Below are 24,015 nucleotides of genomic sequence, written 5' to 3' on the forward strand. Positions count from 1 at the left end.
GCATTTGCAACAGAGACATGGAACTGAAATCCACTTCTTACTGTGTTTTCATGCACTCCCACACCCCGTTCCAGACGCAATTAATGAAACAATAGTACAGTAGATTTTGCAGAAGGGTTAAAGTTATTGCTCTTGCCCTAGCAAGCGAGCATGTCTTGTACGAAGGCCTTCTGCAATTCCAAGAGCCTCCAATGCCTTCCAAGCATTAGTCCAAAGGTTAAGAGCTGCTCCTGTTGTTCGCAATGAACTCCCTTGCTCAAGAACTAAGCATTTCAATCCTACTCAGCAGTCCATGATCCAACATTCCTCTCTGGCATCTCCTCAAACAGTTTTGTCGCTTCCCCATTCAGTCCATTTTGTGCACGTGAATGTGTTGATAGATCATATTCATGCAGAATATCTATGTATAAGCATTTTAGCCCAGCTTTCATACATTTTCAAATTTAATTATTAGTCTCTCCCTTATTTAAGGCAGAGACTAATGTTTTCACGGCCACCGTTTGCAATTTAATTATTGGTTGGAAATCGTTTCAAATATTTTAACCTATAGTTTGTTGATAAATGGGTTTCTCAGATGAAAAAGACTGCTATGATTGGCTATAATGCAAAAAGGGCTGAACGTCAAGGATATAAAACACTATTTTTAAAAATTAAGGGTTATATAATATATATACAAAACAATGTGTGGGTTAGAGCAGAGCAAAGATTGCAATTTTTTTTAATTAAGGACTACACATATTCATGTGCACACGACCTGCTGAAGGTTATTGTAGATTCAACAGCAAAAACAACAAGTAATACTGATTATGTAATCTGGAATCATTACAGTAATGCTATAATCACAGTCTATGAAACGAGCTTAGGATTAGAGCAAGAAATTGTGCATTCAGCCAAAGAACTTTATAAGTGAAATTCCGACATAGAAGAATTGGCAGAGGGAGGCAGGGTAGGGTGCCCTAGGACAACTGTTAAACCTCCATCCAGTACCACTCCAACTTCTATGATGGAGAATGTCTGATTATTAACCATAGTCCCTCACGTAAGTGTTGGGAAAGGTCCAAGGGTGCCCTTAGTGGTTCTCCCTCTTACAGTTCAATGGTTGTGCCCTCTTCACAGTTCTCCCCACTTTCCCTGCAACAGGGTGCCCTTAGCGGTTCTCCCTTAGATTCAGTCTTCCTTCCCTAACGCCCTTATGACAGACTATGGGAGATTTGTTTGTGTTTAGTGTTTGCTGACATAAAATAGAAATACATTCTGAATTTATATATTAACAAACAAAATTTTACATTACCAATATATATGGTGGAAAATAGTAATGAAATAATCTTAGTTCTGTTATTTACTGTCACTGCCAGGAATCGGAATTTGTTCTTATGCTGTTGTTAAAGAGGCTGGTAGAATTTATCCGTTTTCTTTCTGGATCGATGATGCCCTTCTTTGGATGCTGAACCTGACGAAGCACATAACACAATCTTAGACTCTACATTAGACACATTAGTGTCAAATTTAGTTACATATATAGAGCCTAAAAAACTTGAATTCCTCTGTGTGTAGACTATTACTCATAAATACATTTATATGGTCTATTTACATCAACAAATTTGGCTTCTTTTCGTTGATTTCTAGAATGTGTTTATATGGAGAATTCTAATTTAATGCAGATATCATGGAATTGACATTCTTTTCACTATGATTGTTTAGATGGCTTCTATCCTTGAAGGCAAATAATTTCACAAAGGGAATTAAATCAAAGTTCTTATTTTCTACAACTAATTGGTGTCATATTTTTTCATTAAATTTAGAGCTATCATAACATGTATGTGCATTACTTTGCCTCTAACTTAATTGTTCTCTGTAAATTGCAGTGTATGAAAGGAGTTTGCCATCTGCAAGAAGATTTTGCCTAATCAAATGCTTTCTTAAAGGTAATGCCAACTATATCTTAAATTACTTTCTCTATTTTGTCCACATTTGATAAGAGATACAAGAATAAAACTGCAATACAAACAATGTGTAGCTACTACAACCAAAAGATGTAGGTGCATTATAGCAAAGCCAAGGGTAATCAAGAGCAAACACAATAGTTGACAGAGAGATTTAAAGAGTGTACTAACAATCACAGAGCTATAGTTACTAATTGTGTCTACCATCATTTTCTTTTGGGCTATCAAACCAAAGTTTGCTCTTCTTCTCAAATGTGATTTGGATTATGATCTAGTGTAACATTTTCCACTTAGAGAATTTCTTTTGTTGGTTAATGCAATTCCAAGGTGTGCATTGATACATAGAACTCATTTTGAATGCGATTTAGTCAAGTAGGCTAGGTTTTGTGGTGTCTATTACTTGTAAGTCTGTTATTCAAATGCAGGGTTCTATCATTTGTCCTTTGTCCATAACTGTATTCAGGTTTTCAAAAGACCTTGCAGAACATTAAGCAGAAAGTATAAGTAATATTATCAATATAAATTTTGATTTATCTTTAAAAAATGTACTTTTATCTCAATCTTTTTACTAGTTCATAAAATTTTCTAAAATAATTAGCGTACACGAGCCGTTGATGTCTTAATTTTGTAGGGTTTTGAATACAGAAACTCAAAACAATCAAGAAGCCCACAGTGAAGCTCATTCAGCAAAAGAAAATGCCACACTGAGCATAGTCAAATGAAACTGCAGAATTTCCTCATATTAGTTCCTTTGTCAATTCTGCTTGAATTCTCCAAAAACATTAAGTGTTTAAAAACTTTGAGAACCTTGTCTTCATTGTCACAATTTTGTTTCATTTCAATACGAATCTGGGTTGCACTTGGCACTTGCTCTTATTTATACTTCACTTTCTTTGCTTGATAGCTTTCAAACTTTATTCTCATTTCGATCTCTGACATAGGATGCTAATGAATAATGCAATTTTTTTTTGATCAATTATAATGCATTGTGCATTCATTCTTCTCACAAATTATTGAAGTGCAAGGAATTTTCAATTTAGAAACAATCAATATCATGGTGTGGAGCTTGCTTGTATTAATTAAATTGATGAGAAAGTTTCAGGCCATTTTTTAACGTTTTATGCCCAAGCCTTTACACTATCTTCTTTGTTTTATTATGACTCCAAAGCTTTGATCAAAGGGCAACTTTTCTCTTTTAAGGATTAAGTAAAGCAGAGTTTTAGGGATCTGTCTTCTTTTCAGGTCTGTATAGGTCTTAAGACTAACAAACCTGAAGTTAGCACTAGTTAAACATGAACTTTAGAAACTACTCAAGATATTGATATCTATAATATAGTTTTAGCCAAATTAATTTCAGGCTTTAACTGGAGATTGAGGTTTCTTCTAATGCTTTAAAAATTATGAAAAATAATAAATTATTTTATCCAAATGCTTTGTAACTTAGCTATCTTCAAATATTGAGGTTTCAATTAACACACCGCCTCAAAAGGAACATCTTTCCAATTTCATCAATATGTGATAGATTTAGGTAATTTACTACACTTGGTTCCAAACATTAGTCATGACAACCAATAATTAATTGTATTTTCTAATTTATGTCTCTTGAGTAGCATTACCTTTTGTCCTTAATAATCGTTAACACCATAAGATGCTAAAAACTTTAGGACTTGCACCAATCCGAATGCTATGCCATTTTTTATGGGATCTCTATGTATCTCTACTTATCCTAAACATTCTTGTGTGATGATATTAGTGTTCCATGAAAATGTGTTTCCCCCTCCTCAGACCCAAGTCCCCCCATCTCTGAAATCCGTCCCCGCAACTTTTTCCCTTTGTCCCCTCTTCCTTGAAGCCCCGTCCCCCGTCTCCCTGTCTCCAACGGCCATGGAACACTTTAGTATTAGCTCTATTTTTGTACTTTTACCCATGCAAGAGAAACTGTGGTAATAAAATTGTGTGTGATTACCTAGGTCCTATACTTCCTTTCTTTTATTAAGAAAAAGATCCTAAATTTGCATAAAATCGATGATTCAATGCAATTCTTTTTACTCTAGTCTCTATTATTATTTCATTTTCAATCCAAATTTCTAGAATTTTCTCCACATATAGTACAGATAGAAGATGCAAATGTCTCTTACTGTCTATTTCCACCCCAAAAAAACTTTTCCAGATTCATAAAGGACACTGTGTTAGTAAAATTGTTTTGTTTTACATCAGTTACAGACATAAGCACTGATGGCTATCTCTATCCAATAGATTTCGTTGGTCAGTCAACTGGGCTGAAGGAAGTACAGGGTACTTGGGCTTGGGCTTATATTCTGAGGCAAGAGCTGCCATATCCCTGCTTCGCCTGTCTTTGGAAACTTTTAAATCTGACAACGGATGGCATCTTAGGATACCTGATTCAATGGTGGAATGGTCATCTTTAAGATTCCAAAACTTCAAAAAAATCTAGCTTTAGGTCTAACATTGATTTCGTCTGTTCTTTGCCTGTATACTTAGTGGTGGACATACCTAAAGCTGAAAATTTTCTGATCAATTATTGTCTATTGATATATACAAAATCAAGGTCATGTTTATTCTATTAGATTTTGTGTCTGTGTTAATAGGGATAAGCTTATTTTGTTTGATTGCTTGATTCTTTGATTTTCAAAATTTAGTGTATGGAAGTAACAAATTATGGTAAATTTTTTTAAAGCTATTTGTCTCATTTGTTACAAATTGGATCACACTTCTACAACTTATAAACCTAATACTGATTCCCACAACTTATAAACCTAATACTGATTCCCAAAAAAATTGGAGATTGAAGTCATCTTGTCCATTTTAGGAAGTTGTTCCAGATCAGACCATGACAATTGCGACCAACCATACTAAAAAAAATGTTGTGGTAAAGGTTTATCCTCCTCCCATGAGACTTGTTATGTCTTATAGATACATCCCATCTTTTCATCTTAATGAATTGGAGACCCCCCTTCTTTTTGTTTTTTTATTTCAAAACCTTGGTTCCTCATTAGTGTTTAATTACTAAGTTGACCCCTTTGAGGTATTTGCTTTTATATTTTAGATTGTTTCCTTTTGTTTAAATGTTTTTATCCATTTTGGGCTTTCAAGTCTTTAATGGACATTAGAACTATCATTGGAAAAAGGTAAAACTGTTTGTCTGCTTTCAGTTTTTGACTGTGAATATGTGGAGTTGGTGAAAGAATCATCTGTGGGACCATCTGTCATAAAGCTCCGCGGTAAAGAAATCGTGTGGAATCATGTTAAGTAGACCCAGCGACTTAATAATTTTCTCCAACAGGCAATATTCCTTAATAATTCTCTGCAATTACTCAGTTAATTCTCTTTGCTTGATGATTAACTCAACAGAACTTCAATGCCTAACAAAACATGACAAAGACAAGAGGCGAAATATTATGTCGTGACAACTGTATAGGGAGCCCACACATTTTCAGAGATTTTTAATTGATTATGTATACTCCTTGGAATCTTGAACTTGCCTATCACTTTGTAGAAGGAAAGAAAACAGTAAAATATCTTTTAACAGCTTGAATTTCGATTTTAGTCGAAACAACATCAAGAAGCAATCCAAAATATTTTTACTTCCTTCAATAGTAAATTATAAGACTTTTGATTTGCAAATCCAATAATTGTGTCTAATCTTTTAAACAATATTGTCTTGTACCTGTAAAGAGCAAGAGCAGTGACCAGGCCTCCTATGCCTCCTGCTATTACAATACCTTCATACTCTAAATAGTTATGGTTATCTTCTTCAGCAACACTACCATGTTGCCTTTGTCAAAATCATTTTCTGACTCAATTTTAAATCATTTTCAGAATCAAAGAATCTACCTGAATTTTGTATAGGAGTGGCCCAGAAAACTTTTGAAAATTTATTTTTTAGTGTTAACGATTCGCTAGATTCCTTTTTGTGCAGTGCTAGTAATGGAGTAGATGCTTGTATCAATATTAATACATCCCTTTGGAAATCATTCAAGTCTTCGACAAAGTCATTTGAAAATGAAATTTTTGGCCTTTTTGTCGAGCCTGATAAAACTGGAGGATTGACAATTAGTGATGGAATTGAAGTTACGAGTCCATTTTAGATAGGTACATGAGCAAAAAATGGTGTAAAATTTGTTGTGCTAATTGTGGAAGATTCTGTAGGAGCTGTTTTTGGAATTAAAATCAGATTTAATATACTTGACTTATCAAAAGGTGTTGGAGCTAAATCTCTTCCTTTCTTCATATTTTCTTTCCTAGGCATGTTGTCCTCACGGAAATTGCACACCGTGCATCACAACCCCCTCTGTATAGTCATGTCTACATTAGTAAAAATGTCAAAAATAAATTGATTCCTGATGCCATTCGAATTGTGTAGCCCCCACAATATACGCAAATTGATAAAATTGATCTACTATCGAATGCTTGATATATATGTTTTCTTCTTTTGGGCTCCTCTTCTTTTATGACACACTACTCATTCATTGAATGTTTTTTCCCTTGCTCTCTTTAATGTGTTTGGTTTCTTTCTTATGTTGTGTGTTCAGCATATCTGATTTACAAGATTTTTGGATCGCAAAGCACATCGAGCATTGGTAGCATCTAATTACGCAACACATAATGGGTAAGATACTTTTGCGCTTTTGTTGTGCATTGTACAGTTGAAACAATGCCCTCAAATCTGGTTAGTTGTCTGGGCTATTTGAAGCTTTCTGGTTGTTTTAAAATTCTCTTTAATTTAGTTCATGTCCTTAGATTACTTTAAAATAAACAACTTCAAGTCTCCATACCCACAACTATATATGCCAAACTAGTTTGTTTTGCAGCAAAGATATTAATAAACTTTATGCAATATGCTTTGTTGATCATCAAACAACTTTATTCTTGCCTTTTTAAATCATGCCTCTCCTCCTGCAATGCAGACTCCACTTTTACATCTTTATGTCTGCCTCATCTTAGCTAGATGCACTTTTCATTTTCCATGACAATGATTAGAAAATTGTTTTACATGCTCCGGGATCGAGGGGCATGGCCTTTGTTGGGACCTTGGAGTTCAAATAGTGGGGTAATTGGCATGAATTTTATGATTAGGATAATATTGTTGAACTTTTATTGTTACCCGTTTGGTCATTGCTCGATAATGTGCAACATGGACCATAAATTGCAGTCAACAAAATCATTAAATAATATTATAGATACAGAGAACTATAAACCTTGTAGTGTGGACTTGTCAAAACAAACAATTGACATGGTATTCGAAAAAAATAACATGTTTAGGGTGAAATCATTTGTATACAATGTAGGCGATTGTCTTTTTGACTCTTTCCAGTTCTTGTTACACATGTGATACACTTCTACAGAGCTATGCATTGGAACTATTGACCATTTTATAAATTGCCTAGAAATCAATGATCATGATGCTTTATATTCATATGGCCATGAACTCGACCCCCAAGGATTGTACGAAATGCATGGAGTATGTGACATTGACACTTATCTACGATGCATGCGTCTCCCAGCAATTCCACTGCCAGGTTGTAATGAGAATGGCCTTTGGGGAGATGCATTTTGTATTGGATGGCTAGCCAAATGGCTAAAAATTGAAATATGTGTTTGGTCTTCAACAAGAAAATCAAAGTACTTGCACTTCAATAAGAACTTACAAAGCAATGCATATTCTATTCTATTCCATGACCAAAACCCTACTCGTGGACATTTTGAACCGCTAATTAACAAGAAAACGACTCTATACATGATGCAAAATAGATTACTCCACAATTCAAAGACGGCTCCTGCAGCGACTACTAGTTTTGTAAAAGACAAGTTTGCAAATGCAGTGCCCAACTTGTGCAAAGATGCATTTCAATGTCAGATTGTGGCAACAACTTGTTCAATACAATAGCCACTCTAACAGACAATGAATACGATGGCCCGTTTGTTCGATGGTACATGGCTCAATCGTTTTGCAATGCACTACTCTCCAAAGACAATGTAGCAATAGGTTGCATAGAAACATGTATCCGTTGTGACCTCACGATTAGTTGTGGCGTGTCAAGTTGGCAAGCATATATGAGCAAAGCAAGCTTGAAGGTGCAGATTTCTGTTTTGAGTGGCAATCCTACATCTTGCAAGTAAGAGTTAAAGTATGGTCAAGAGTGACCAACATGTGCATACAAGAATATAGCAAATCCTTGAGACCTACCAAAGTATACAATATCACGAGTTACAAAGTCAATGAAATGCATACACACTATAACCCATCTAGAGTGGACAGTCTAATAGCAACTCAGATTAATGTTGAACAACCACCTACAATGACATGGGTTCAAGCAAAACCAACAACTAATTTGCACAGGCTCAAACAATTTATTCAGAACAATGGATATACACGAATCAATACATCTACACAATCAAAAAATGCTTTAAACACAGTTATGCATATATCAACGTCTATCGAACCCGAAAAACAATCTACAAAGCTGTTGACAAAAATCACACATGACTCGCTTCGCAAAGTGAAACAACAAATATGTAAAGCAACTGCATATCAAGGGATTTGAAACTCAACAAGAAGCTCACAAACAAAACTAGAACGTTACATTGAAAAGATACAAGACACACCAAAACATGTCTGTACAATATGTGTTTGACTCCATTTTAAGAAGAACATGAGAAATTTAACACCAAAAACGATACAAGCATACCAACACCTACTACCAAACAAAAAACACACTTATGGTCAAAACATATGCAAATTTTGTAAACAACAACTAAACCAAAACATTAAACCATCATATGCAACTCCAGAACATATCAACACACATAAGCCATTAGTACACACGTCTACACTTTCAGAACTTGAAGAAAGATTAGTATCACTCGGAATTGCATTTGCACAAATTTGGCAATTAGGACACAAAAGATCCCAAATTGGATTAACTGGAACAATTATTAATGTTCCAACAAATATTAATATTATACAAACAACATTACCACGATCATCTGATGAAACATGGACAATTGTTGTTGCATTGAAGAGACGTTTGCAATACAAAAATGCATATCAAAAAGGCAGAGTGTGTCCGAACACTGTTATGAACTCTCTGAACGAAATGTGTAAAACAACATTATACAAAATGCAAAATGTGAAACTAAACAAAAAATGGCATGACCATTTGTACCCTTCACAAGAAGAGGCACCTAGTAGCGACTCTTCATCAAGTGACACCGACAATGAAATTGACAATGCGATGGAGGTCGAACCAGACACCGTGATACATGGGTTCATCGAGTCGCGAACTATACATTCTCTTCAAGACAAAATGATCAAAATCGCACCTGCAGAAGGGAAACAACCTTTGGGAATATTCCAGGACAAGTATGCAGAAGAGATGAACTTTCCAACGTTATTTTTTGGCGAACAACGTGACGAACAAATTTCAAAAAAAAAATCATATCAAAGAATTGCTCAGTGGGAATTGCAAAATTCAAATCGAGCATTTGCATATCACACCACTAATTTGTTTTTCAAAGCTATCAAAATACTAATTGCTCAAGTGTTTTCTTGCATTTGGATAAGAATCCGCAAAGGAAAGTTAAAAGGAAGAACATTGAAAGCAAGAGATGTCAAGTACAAACCAAACCTCGAGAAAATTCTCCAATCCGATATTGGATATACAAATCTCAAGAAGATCAGAAATTCACCAGATTATTTGCAACATCTCAAGAAGAACGTTTTTGCAATGATACGACAATTAGGCCCACCAACTTTTTTTTTGACATTCACTAGTGCAGAGCAAAATTGGGGACCATTGACACAAACATTAAGAGAACTCTACATGACACATCACACGACCACAAGACAAATGCAACTTGATTCGTTGTTTGACATTGACATTTCATCTTTGATAAAAAAAGATCCTGTCACTTGTGCTCGCTATTACAAACATAGAATTAATGCAATGAAACAATTATTTTGTTCAGATGAAACTTTTTTTGGAAATGTATTGGACTACTTCTCAGTTATAGAATTCCAAAGTCGAGGAAATGAACATAACCATTTCATGTTATGGGTTAAAGACGCGCCGATCTATGGAAAAGATAACAAAGCTACTATTGGACGCTTTGTCGACAAATATATAACTTGCAACACAGACACTTTAGATGACCACATAGCTAGAGTGCATATGCACCATCACACAAAGCAATGTGGGAAGTCAAGAATGAGAAAGTGCTGCTTTGGTTTCCCACAGCCTCCAATGAAGGAAACAACAATACTTGAACCATTCATTGACAAAGACCGTGACGATATGCACACTACTCCTAACCTTAGATCAATTTTAGAGACATCAAGCTATGAGCCATGCGTCTACTTTGCAAATTTCTTAGCCAACATAAACATGTCTGACCATGAATACATCATAGCCATACGGTCTAGAGTGACCAAGCCAACATTATTTCTCAAAAGAAAGCCAACTCATATATGGAATAATTCATTTGCACCTCGCATTCTACATCTATGGCAAGCAAACACAGATGCACAATTTGTCCTGAATGCATATGCTGCAGCAATGTACAGTAGCTCTTACATGACAAAACCCAATAATTCAATGACAACTGCATTCAACAAAATGCGAAGAAATCACAAGCAACATAACATTGACGCCATAAACATGGTAACAAAACTAGGAAATGCCTTGCTCAACCTGCAACAAATGTCTGCTCAACAAGTTGTACACATTGTCCTCTCTCTACCCCTTAACTATAGTTCACATACTTGTAAATTCATTGATACTTCCACCCCTCACAACTGCACTTTTATTCTAAAGACTCGCGAGCTTCTTGACAATGAACCAAATGAGTCGCAAAATGTTGCTTGCAAAAGTTCTGTTGATCATTATATTGCACGCCTAGAACCATTAGCTAGTATTTGTCTTGCAGAATATGCAATGACAAGAGGAAAATTAGCAAAGCGCGGTCGACCTCAAATTATCAGATTTATCAAGTATGATAAGCATGTTGACACCGACAACTATTATAGAGAGAAACTTCTACTGTACGTTCCTTTTTCCACCAACAAAAACACATTGAAGCAAGGCTTTGAAACTTGGCAAGATGCTTTTGCCAACAATGTAAAAATGATACACATTAATGAAGCAAAGTACACATACAATGTAAACGAATCATGGGGTGATATGGCCAATGCTATGAATGAAGCAAAGCTCGAAGATGAATACTATAGAAATGTACACGATGTTCGAAAGACAAATAAGGATGACAACGAAGAGTACAACTTGGAACCAGACATAGCCACACTGAGACATAATGTCTACGTCAAAAAAGTGTCAAGACCATTTGAAATAGTTGGACATCCCCACCTGAATGACAATATAGAATATTATGCTACTCATAGAATGCTGAACAAAGAACAACAAGCTATAGTAAAAGACATATTAATGAAGAAACAACAAAACCCAGATGAGCCATTGTACTTGTTCTTAACAGGAGGTGCTGGCACAGGGAAAACCTTCACTGCAAAGGCAATGTATCAAGGACTTCTTCGTCTATACAATAACGCAGTAGATAGTCACCCAGACAAAGTGAAGGGCTTGTTACTTGCATACACATGAAAAGTAACCTATAATATAGGAGGCACAACATTGCACTCTGCATTGTTCATACCATTTAACAAATCCACTTCTAATACTCTAAGTTCAGAAAGATTAGATGTATTGACAAAGGAATACCAACAATTGCGTCTTGTTCTCATTGATGAGATCTCTCTAGTTGGAGCTAGAATGTTGCATTGCATTGACAAAAGATTTCGTGAAATAATGCAAACCCCAACTAAACACTTCGGTGGCTTGGACATTATATTCTGTGGTGACTTGTACCAGGCAGAACCTATACACGATTGTCTAGTGTTTCAAGCACCAACAATAGACACTGACCTATTGCCATATGATTTTGGGCAACATGTCAAATGTTTCAATCTGCAAACTACAATGAGGCAAACAGATCAGTTGTTTGTTGTTGTTCTCAACAGAATACGCACGGGCTCGCAAACCAAGGAAGACTAGCATATTTGAATAACAAATGTTTACGCACCCCACCTATAGACCCAACGTTTCCATTTCTTTTTCACAAAAGAAAAGATGTCTACGCACACAACCAAAAGATATTATCTACTCTTCGTGGAGAACTACTCATAATTAATGCAATTGATGAACACGACAACACTGTTTCTATAGAACAATTGTACAAACATAGTGCAAATCTCGCAAATCAAATAATGTTAAAAGAAGACATATTGATCGAGATATATGGTGGTAACTATGATATACAAGACAATCTTGTCAACGGCTCAGATGGATGATTCAAATCATATACACAAACCAACAATGTCAATGTCATTTGGGTTGAATTCAACGATCAACGCATTGGAATATCTCAAAATGCAAAACTACCACAGCCAAACCAAACATATGCTAACAATGGATGGGTGCCAATTCTTCGAGTTGCAAAACCACTCCCTAGACACAGTTCTACACAGAAGACTACTATTCGAAAACAATTTCCACTTCAGCTGGCATGTGCTCGAACAATACATAGAGCACAGGGACTCACCATGCATGGTCTTGCATTTGAACCTTTCGGTGTCCACCAACATGGTTTGTCTTATACAGCTCTAAGTCGCACATCAACTATTGAAACATTGTTCTTGTTGAGCCCTCTAACACCACGAAACACCAAGATAAAGCCAATAGTCATAGATGAGATGGAACGACTCACCACAACTGTTAATTGGACTCTTCAAAATGACGTGCACTATCAAAAAAGTATAGCCCAAATAGTCATTTCTACATTAAACACTCGACATTTCCAAACGCATAGAGAAGACATCCTATGTGACATAGACCTAATGTCATCAGACATTATTTGCCTCCAGGAAACATACTTGTATACACCAACAACGGATAATACACTTCCAGGCTACAATTGTTTTGCAGTGTTCCATCTTCATGGCATAATGACTTGTATTAACAAAAACATACATGTGGTTAGCACAACACCTTTAACACTAGACAATGTTGAAGCACTATTCCTCTCATGCAGTGTTAATCAACACACACTCTCCATTTGTAATATTTATGCCAAACCAAGAATATTAGTTACCAACATCATTGCAATTATCAATGAAGCACTGGCAATTGCTCCTAGTGGCGCCATTGTCTATATTGCAGGCGACTTCAACATTGACATATCAATACAGTCAAAAACAGTACAACTGTTTAAAAGACACATGCAAATACAAAACTTGCACTTGTTACATGAACAGAAAGATACTTTGCCAAGAAGCAACATTGATCACATTTGGACAAACAATAATGCACACATAGCTAGGACCAAGAGGTTGGAAGCATATTGGACTGACCATGATATTGTTCTCACACACATAGACAATATTGTCTAGCCATGGCATATGCTATGCAATGAGCAAACATTAGTAGAAGATACCCCTTAGCCAACATGTAACTATCTACCTGTAGCATTCCTTGTGCTAATACTATTGCAGAACATGCTTTATTCTTACATGCATAGCATAAGTTCCCCTCACAAAGTCTAATGTCGCCACTCTTTTGCAGGCCACTTAACACATGGACCCCAGCCGAGTAACGCCATTTGGATCAGTGTCTTCCAAGGAACATCATTTGCCCAAAAAACAGTACAGTATTTAGACAATTTCAACAAATTGCTTACCTATATAGAATTAGCACAAACATTTTCACTGAACAAGCATTTTTATTGTCTCTCTAGCACTCACTGCTTTGCTTTTGCAGATCTTCCATACATGTCCATTGTAGTCAGCCAGACGCTCATAGCTTACAAGAGCACCTTGGAAAACAGTGGCAACTTTAAATAATATTGCAACAATTGCTTGATTAATAATTTTACATTTTCTACACATGCCCTGACATTGGATGGTGATAACTTTAAAGAATATTGCAACAATTGCTTGATTAATAATTTTGTATTTTCTACAAATACCCTGACATTGGATGGTTCTGAATATTGTATTTTGTAAATATGTGCACAACAAAGAGACTTTGAAACAACCAGCACCTACTGCACAAATACCAACAACGAAGTGGTAAAACATGCCTACTATACTAAATAAATGTAAACTTGTGTGTCAATAAAATTAGCATCACAATTTACAACATTTGTTTGCTTTGCTATTTAACAATAAAATTAGCATCAAATCTTATGATGTTTGTTTGCTTTGTTGTGTTTCTTATGATGTTTGTTTGCTTTGTTGTGTTATAGCCATGTCGATCAGCTCAAAGGAAAAGACAACCCTTGCAACGCCCTTGCTACACAAGCAAGTCATACCAAACAAAGGTACCCCTCTCAATTCCTTCATTCCCACCCAAATTATTTGCTTTCACAAATTGCATTACTTCTCTCTTTCTAGTGCCCATTGCACCTTGAATTTATTATTTGTTATAGTCCAGGCCTATATGTCGATTATGTATACAACATAGCACAATATGTCAATCAGTTATTGTCATGTAAATTAAAAAAGAAATTCATACCTAATTGACTTTGCACTTCGATTGCCATCCTATGCTATGCTTTCTTCCCTTTGCAGGAGCTCTACCAAGGTCGAATACAATAAGAAAAATAGCACTCCTTCACACGAGCACATACGAAAATGGTAACATATGTGCACTCTGCTAATGAACTTCACACCTCTTCCATATTGCATTGATTTCCTAGTGTCGTCAAACACTAATGACATTGAAGCTAAATATGCCTCTTTACTCCCCATTTTGTCAATGAATCACCTTATTCTCAACAACATTCCATAAATCTCCTACCATTGCATTGATCTCAATCTGTTGACTTTGTAGATGCCTCACCAACATGGAAGCCAGTGCACCGGATGCCACCTCTCCACAACAACACATAATAAAATGGTAAAGCTGGTGTTCCTCCACAGATACATTTATCCTCATAGCACGTTTTCATTCATTCACTCTATAAGTTGCTCTTGTATACATTGATCCTTATACAATGTCTTCATTCACTCTCTAAGTTGCACTTTTTGCTTTGCTTTCCTGTAGGCAAATTGGCAACATTGAACAACAAAACTTCGCCCCTGTCAAAATGCAGCCGCACAAAAGTGAACATAAAAAAGGGTATCCAAACCATCTATCTCATTTCTACTAACACTATTTTTCTTTCAACTTATTTGCTCCTTCAATTTCACTTCCACTCTATTTCTTGTCCATCAATAGATTACATTTTTGCTTGGTCACTAGTCTACTCACTATTCATTTCCCTTTTGTGAGATGAGACATTTTTGACACAACCAGCCATGTACAGAAAGCACACTAATATTTTGTCTTCCCTTCCTGCTTTATCTACAGTCGATAGATGGATTCTTTCAAGCAGCACAATCCCAATGCACATTCCACCAAATAGCAAAATCCCAATCCATAGCCACATACAAGCAAAAGGTAACGTATGTCAATGCTGATAACAAAAGAAGTTCTACCTTCTGAAACTCACATTTACATTGGAGTTTGACTTGAATTATCTGAATTTGATTCCTTCATACCCTGTCAAATCCCTCAAGTCACTAAAACACTTTTTGCACTTTTCCTGCAGATCCACTGGCCACATGGAATGTGATCAGCAAGAGAGTGGTGTTGAAGCCCTGCATATAAGCAAATGGTAAAAATGCCCAACGTAGTAAGAAGACTTACACTTACACAATGTTTCCTGAAGTCCTTTACTGATGTTTTCCTCTCATGTCTTGTAGCCAACTCCAACCTCTGAGACAACAAACAACACCATCTTCCAGACATGCTCCACAAACTAGCCATTCAAGCCACAGGTATCCCTCTCAAATTCTGCCATCTATTTCAATTTTTCTTTTCAATTGAAGAGACATTAAAAACTTGTGCACAAGTCTCGTGATTGTTGCAATTTGTCTTGTTGTTTGTTTACCTGCCACGCTTTCTTGAGGCAGTTTTATTTTATTTTATTGAGATCTCTTCATGTCCAGCATCCCATTCTTTTTCATTTATTCCCTCGAGTTCAATTTGGTTACTAAAACACAAGCAACATTTCTCAACCGCAACACTCCAGTGACTGTAAAACAATCTCCAATCTCCTTGTTGCCTTCGGCTTTTGAAGCATTTTCTGATGTATCCAATTCATTTGTTTAAATTGAAATCAGAACCCGGTTGAATTTCAAATTGCAGTATTGTCATTGTAGTTAGAGTATAATTATCTTTTTATTATAAAATTCTCCATGCAAATTCTCCATGCTGGATTTTTTAGTCTGTATTGGCACCCAACTTTGTCCATATAATATGCAACATCTAGAATTTAAGTGCAATGCATTACCCAATTTTATCATTCCATATGTTCATTTTTTTATTGTGCATTTAAGAGTGAGCTTGGGTGGGCTTGAATTCGCAGGAATTCATGATAATTTAACACTTATCTCATCATACATAATAAAAGTTCCTCTAGGGCATATTCTTCAATCCTTGTTCAGTTGTTAGCCGCTCCTAGTTAAAGTAATTATTATGTTTGGTTTTCCCTCTACAACCCATGCACTTGTCAAGGCTTCCATGCATTGCAAACATGTTCACCATGCCTATTGCAACTGCAACATCTGACAACATACCTCTCGCCTTTACGCTTTAATAAATGTCGATAAACCAATGGATCTTCTTGAAGTTTCCAAATCTTCCCAATAGATGCATACGCATGCCCTTTGACACTTCATGGGAACACATTTCTGTAATGTTGAATTACTTTGCAATCTTTGCAAACATTTCAAGCTCCCTGTTCATGCTTTCGCGTTCATATTCTTTTATTGGTTCCACTGTTGTGGTCCACATCTTAGTTTATGCATTTCACAACTCTAGTTTGGATCATGGGTGCAATTGTCTCTTAAGTAAAATTGCATGTATCATTGTGTTCGCATTATTAGAGTTTCATAAGCTTTAAGCTGATTCCAATAAACATGGATTGCTGCCAATAAACATGGATTGGTTTACTAATGCTCTTTCATTAATTCCCTATTGACCCTTCCTTGTGCAGCCTTTCTTCAACACCACCAAAACCTAGCACAATATTGGACCTGTGTACACAACGAGTTGGTTATATGTTTGAAGGTGACATTCTTGTTGTATATAGACCTGCCAAGTACACCAACACACAAAACAAAACTGAGATATTGCATGTGGACCTGATAGATTGTAAAGGCCAGATGACAGTCACAATGAATATTAGCAACACATTGGTGGACACCTTTTTGCCACGCTTGACCATTGGATCAGGCATCTGCATTTCCAACTTTACAATTAAAAATAAATCACAGTACGAAAGAGGTGATGCAGATTGTTGCATTGCTCTCACTGCAAAAAGCACCTTTGAAACTATCCCATGCATTTGTACCGAACACAAACTAGCACCCGATTTTACAATCTCACAACTAAGCGAAGCTGACTGCCACTATTCCGTTGGTTCATTCGGAGCAATTGGAACCAGTTACCATTTGACCAAAACACACCTTGAAGTACATAAAAAGGATGGTAATCTGCAGGAAGATATGGCTACTGTACATCTTGAACACTTTGAATTGCGCCTTCTTTTTTTGTTCCTCCTGTCATGCCCTCTTCTGCCCTTCCCACTAACATTTTTATTTTGCAGGTTCTCATCTCCACCACGTACACAGAATTGCGCGCAACTTTGCAACAACTCTTCTCAACAGTAGATATGCCTTTTATACTGTTAAAAAATATTGTGCGTAATGGTCCCCAAGGAACCTGGTCATTCCGCCCATCGCAGTCTACTTTCATTGAAGAGCTTAATGACTAGTGCACAAAAGCACATTTGGAGACATTTTCCAAATGTAATATCCAGGTGATCACACGTACCTTTACAACTCTGCCCTAAGCTTTCTACTACATAGTCTTTACAATTCTTTGCTTACTGTACACAGTGCAATTGCAGGTTGTCGATGTTCTCAAAGCAAAGAATGCCTATTTTCCACCCTATGAAATATCTTGCTCAACGTGCCACCACTCCCTACCATTTGATTTTGCAATTGACATGGACTTTGTCCATTGCACGTATCGCACCGTCGACACACAAACCTCTTGCCACTATAACATACTTTGCACATTGAATACACAAGAAGGCAACATCGACTGCTCCTTGCAAGGAGACATACTTCAACAAACTTACCCAGATATCACAAATATAACATACGAACAATACCAATAGGACATCTCGCCAATGGTCTTTATGTTGTGCAGGCTCCATGTCTATGGCACTTTCACATTAGCTGTGAACAACACCATTATTGATATTGTCAAGCAATAGGAATTTTGATGTAATTGGGTTTTAACACTGTCCATGTTAATGAATATTGCAAACTTGAAAAAAACTTCGGCCTTTAAAGATTGTGAATCTTATTACTTTTTTGGGTGGCAATGGCCCTACAAACTATGATATTGTCTGACTATCACAAACTCTGCTACTGTGTTAATATAATGTGGCTTATGCTGTGAAAAAAATATGAATATAATGTTATCATCATGTTACCATCTGTACTTTTGTGACTGGGCATGACATATATACAACTTCGTGGGAATTTACTCTGAGCAGGTTGACATTTTAGATTCTATTAGGAGTTGACATGAGCTTCCTGGTCTCTGCTAGTCAAATCTATTTTGAAATAGAATGTCTGGCTATATGAGTTCTAAAATCAAACTGGCGGTTGCCAATCTAATGTTCCCCTGTTGGCTGTTTTTGAATGAATGGGATGGATCATTTGCATTTTGTTTCATCTCAACAATATATCCAAGTTAATTTGTTGTAATAGTTTTTTGTTTATTGTTGGTAGGTTGTCAGCCATTTAAAATAATTTTAGTGTAATATATTGTTTCAAGGTGTGGTTTTATGTATTAGTTCAACTCTGTAAGTTAAGATTTGTTGTCCAAGAGATTGATGCAAATGCAGTGTAGTGTATTCAGCCATTTAAAATAATTTTAGTGTAATATATTGTTGCAAGGTGTGGTTTTATGTATTAGTTCAACTCTGTAAGTCAAGATTTGTTGTCCAAGAGATTGATGCAAATGCAATGTAGTGTATTGTGTTATTTTATTGTACAAATAGTTAGTGTACACCTTATATATTGTGACAAGGTGTGGTTTAATCATTTATGTATTAGTCCAACTCTCTAAGTCAAGATATGCTTTACAAAATAGGCCCGTGTAAGTGATTGATATGAATGCACTGTCATGTTTTTTACTATGTATAAATAATAATCGTACACCTTACATATGTTGTACTGTTTGCACATTTGTGCTTCTGATGTGCTGACCTTTCTGTTGCATTTGCTACATCATACTTGGTTTGATTTGTATGCAGGGCATTTACTTAGACATTGGCGATTGACTTGAGATAACCCTTAATTTTGGAGCAAGCTGAGCTTTTCAACATATTAAATATGCTTATTGATGATTACCAATTAGTAAAGTGTAGAAATGTAAAAGAATTATACATCATGGGTTTAAGCCAACACTGTCATAAGCTCTTTTGTTAATTCATGATTACATATGATCTTTTCATGCAAATTTTTATTTTGATTTTATAGAACTCAAATAAGTTGTTTAGGTTTTCATATTTATATTAATGGTAAATTATCCTTTATGCTCATTGAAGTAATTCTCATTTTACTTTTCAAATGGGAATAATCTGCTCTGCAATGCATTCGTAATATGTCCTCAAACCAAGAAATCTTGTCATAGTTCTAAGAAAGTTAAATAAGCAACCCTGTTCTAAAACACCCATTTCAGCATAGCTTGGAATCAACTTAATGTAACCTGAATTGACACACCTCACGACATTGAATGTAAACAGCTATTTCCCTCCCTATCAACAGTAGAACCAATCCAAACCCACCTTCGCGGGACTGGGTAGGAACTAAGCTGCCCTGCAGCCCTTGTTTTTTAAGGGCCACGGTAAACTTCAAATCCCCACTCTTAAGGAGAGATTTTTCTAAATCAAAATTTTCTCTCCTCACCCCTGCAACCTCTCCTACAATAGGATTTGCAGAAATACAATGCAACATACAAATCTCAAAGTATTTTCTCCTAAATGGACTCACTCAAACTTAACTTCGATAGGGTGGCAAAAGGTAACCCTGATCTGGCTAATGTCGGCAATGTTATTAATTCATACCTACTGATTTGAGCACTTATCACTAGTACATTTGGAGTGATTTTTCGACTAGCTATGGGATTTCTTTTGTTTTGTCGGATTAATTTTTTTTTTCAAAAATTACCCCGTGTTCGTCGAAACCGACGTGTTAAAATTTCACGTCATAATTCGGACGAAAAACCGACGAATATTTCTGACTGGCTATGGGATTGGTTTTGCTTTGCCGGAATAATTTTTTTTTTTTAAAGTATACCCTGTGTTCATCGGAATTTGGACGTGTTGAAATTTCACGTTGGCATCCCGACGAACACGGATTTTACCTATTGATCGGCATATGTTGGTCCAATGATTTTCACAGCCTCTTGATTTATTCTTACTCATCGAAATAACATAAGTCGATGACCTCTCTTCTTGTTGATCGGTGCAAGTTATCCCGCTAGTCTCATCGAGCATTGAGATAGCTTCAAATGTGTTCAAGCAATGGGCATAATTTCCCTGATGTCTTTTCCCTTGGCGTAGCTCCTCTCGATATGTTATGTCTCCTTAGCATAAGCTTTGACCCTTTATTGGCGTAACCTTTGCCGATGCGTTTTACTTTTGCCAGTGTCCAGTGGGATAAATCTTACCGATAGCATCATCGGTTATCGACAATACAAGATTTCTCCATTATCGCTAGTGTGTGTTCTGTCGATTGACTTTATCGGTGTATTCTATCTTGATCACATGCTTCTACTTGTGTGTTACCATCAGGTTGACTTTTGTTGATAGTTCAGATTTCATATTTGACGTCGGAATTTCGACAAACACAAGGTATTTAAAAAAAAAAAATTAATTACACGCCATCATTATATGCAGGCTTAGGGTGAGAAAATTGGGAGGAAGCGGGCACAATTGCTGCAGATAGATGCTCGGCAACAATTGTACAAGAAGTTGGTCCTTTCGTTCTTGTCATCAAGATTTTTTTCAAGTTCCTTTGCTTTCCTTGCATTATCTTGTTCGCTTTATTTCTAGGTGTAACCAGCTTTAATTCCTAGTAAATGGCCCCATAGAATAGTAGGGCCTTTGCTTTCAGTTTGAATGAATTGGAATTTAATTTGAATGAAATGGTCCTACAATTCTATGGTCTTTGCTTTTTGGGTTAGCTAAATCTTTTAAGTTTACTTTTGGTTTTTGCATTTGTCCGAAAAACTTCCATAAAAAGAGGTTCCTAATGCCTCCCTTTATAATAGTAGTGGAATGAGATTGTATTATGTTTGTATTCCTATAGCAAGAACAGATTGTATGAGATTGTATTTTGCCTGTACTATAGCAAGAACAGATGGGCATATCCCTTGCCCAGATGGTGAACTATCCAGATCATCCGTATTCCTATAGCAAGAACAAGAACAGTAAGAAGGGGGGGAGCCCGGGCAGAGGACAGAGAAGTGGGGAGCTAGGGCATATAGGTGGGTAGCCTCCATAGCTTCTTCCCCAGTCATCCCCTCCTTGTGTAGGGATGGAAAAGCTAGGTGATTTGGAGCTGCCCCTACTGGGGCCTCAGTTCCCCGCTACATGAATCCTGAGTTATTCCGTTAAGAAAATTGCGACCAAATTGTTAGCTCAAATTCCTTTGTCGAATAGTAGGTCGTTAGCAACTAGTAATCAAATTGTGACCAAATTATTAGCTCGAATTAGCTTGAATTCCCTTGCCGAATAGTAGGGCGTTAGCAACTTGTTCACTTTGTTTACTGGTATCTGCTTTGGCAAAATATGGATCCTCAACCTCCTTAACCTCTCCCTTCTATGACTGCCAGTTATAAAGACAAGTTGCTTCATAGCTTCTGGAGGGGTCAACAATTCTCTACGATTGTAAACCCTTCCAGCCCTCAAAATAGCCCTTTGTATGGAAGCAACTTTTCTACGATTATTTAGGATTCTATAGGCAGTTGCTTGTACAATTTTCCCCACTAAAAGGTTCTCTTCATTTTCTACAGTTAGTAGATAAAATTTCTCATCCTGGGATGGTTCTTTATATTGTGTTCGCCAATCCTTAAATCCATGTACCAATTCAATCTTTATGTCGGCAAGAGTTTCCTGCTTTTTATTGGATGTTTGTTGTTCCACACTTCTAGCATATTCATCAATATCAAGGGCCTTTAACACATGGGGATAGTTTTTGACATGTCCAACTGTCATTTCTTGTGTTTCCTCATCCATATCATCTATATCATGTCCTGCATCTTCACAGTATACATCCTCAACCATTTTCTTGGCTAGTTCAAATGACTCTGGATGAATTCTAGTATCATCCAATGGATCCATAACATGGTTCCCAGAAGCTGCTTTCTAGTCCCTCTAACCCTTAAAAAAATAGCAGCATTTATAAAGACAAGTCGCTTCATAGCTTCTAGAGGGGTCAACAATTCTCTGCGACTGTAAACCCTTCCAGCCCTCAAAATAGCCCTTTGTATGGAAGCAACTTTTCTAGGTCCAAGACCAACTACAAATTGCATATTTTATTTCTTAATTGTGTATTTTGTTATGGGTTAATAGAAATTTGAGTATTGTAGAGAACTTTAAAAGAATTGGACTAACTGTAATAGCTCCATCAATTCAGTAACTTTATAGAACTTTGTGTATTGAATTGATGGAAACACTCCTTCAATTCAGTAACTTTATAGTAACTTTATAGTGAAATTCATAGATTGCATTTCCTTTTGTTACTACATGATGGGCTCGACCCTCATGGGAGCCATATTTATCCCCATATATAGCACTCATGTTCATGTATTAAGCAAACTCTGTAATTGATGCATATTTAACTGTTTTATCCTTCAAGTCTTTCATTAATGAACTTCAACAACAATGATCAAATAAACCATTCTTCTCAAGTTGAATGGAACCTTTTATACCAATGCATCTATGTTTTCTTACCCTCATGGATCAAGACTTGACATTAGCTAAACAATCTTCTTTATGTCATAGCATTTCTTCGAAGTGCCTTTGGCATGCTTTAGATGTGTCAATATTAACTAGATTGAATATATTTTTAAAGTCTCTTAACACATTCCATGACAAGAAAATGACTCATTTGGATTAAGGAGTACTTTCCTAAACCATTCCTTCATATTCAACAATCCCTTCCCACACCCACATCATAATTCATATCCATGTTAGTTGTAATGAGTGTTTTAAACCAACAATCAATGAATCATAGGATAGAAGAAAACTCGTTATACACAAGGATAAGTCTTTCAATCACCGATTCTTAAACATCCATCATGATTAAACATCACATATCATAAGCCTTTTTAACAATCACTGGGGTTGTACATAATATTCAATCATATCATAGGATATAAATTATCAATAATTATAAAGAAAGAGAAAGCCAACTATATAAGCTTAGCAAACCACCATACAAAAATTATATTTTGTAGAAAATAAAATAAACTATATGTTGACATAGTATATATATTTTATATATAAACTATATGTTGACATAGCATATATATAAACTATGTATTTCAAATTTTGACTGCGCACGCGTAGAAGCACGACATAGCATACTGCATCGAGACCCTAACTGAATAGTTGCATCGAGAACCACTACATACAACCCATGATTGGAGAGTTGTGAGACTTCACTAAACAAGTGTTGCAAGGCCATTGAGTCGAGGGGGAAGTCTATAAACCATTTGGCAGGAGGAAAGCCAGAGTGAGAGGTGAGGGAACTCATAAAGGGAAAATCGACCAAGGGACAATGACTATAAGTGATTTTTCCCCACATTTAGAAATTACATTCAAAACATTTCACAAATCAGTCCTTAAAACC

The 24,015-nt window shown here is 36.2% G+C and overlaps 1 protein-coding gene across 1 annotated transcript; it reads left to right on the forward strand.

The window, feature by feature from the left end:
• The first annotated feature begins 6,505 nt into the window (after positions 1-6,505).
• On the forward strand, positions 6,506-18,585 carry LOC131077428 (uncharacterized). Its single transcript, XM_058014922.2, has 7 exons — positions 6,506-6,573; positions 14,277-14,351; positions 15,624-15,689; positions 15,778-15,852; positions 17,073-17,566; positions 17,685-17,897; positions 17,988-18,585. Exons 3-6 carry the CDS (start codon positions 15,637-15,639, stop codon positions 17,783-17,785), a joined length of 723 nt encoding a protein of 240 aa, XP_057870905.1. The 5' UTR covers positions 6,506-6,573; positions 14,277-14,351; positions 15,624-15,636; the 3' UTR covers positions 17,786-17,897; positions 17,988-18,585.
• Positions 18,586-24,015: the final 5,430 nt, after the last annotated feature.

Source organism: Cryptomeria japonica, chromosome 3 (assembly GCF_030272615.1).
Source record: "Cryptomeria japonica chromosome 3, Sugi_1.0, whole genome shotgun sequence".
Classification (NCBI taxonomy): Eukaryota; Viridiplantae; Streptophyta; class Pinopsida; order Cupressales; family Cupressaceae; genus Cryptomeria; species Cryptomeria japonica.

Excerpts from the sequence above, each read along its gene's own strand:
- LOC131077428 (XM_058014922.2), top strand. The coding sequence starts at position 15,637 with ATGGAATGTGATCAGCAAGAGAGTGGTGTTGAAGCCCTGCATATAAGC. Across the intron at positions 15,690-15,777 it reads GCCCTGCATATAAGCAAATG|CCAACTCCAACCTCTGAGAC; the intron begins GTAAAAATGCCC and ends CATGTCTTGTAG. Across the intron at positions 15,853-17,072 it reads ACTAGCCATTCAAGCCACAG|CCTTTCTTCAACACCACCAA; the intron begins GTATCCCTCTCA and ends TTCCTTGTGCAG.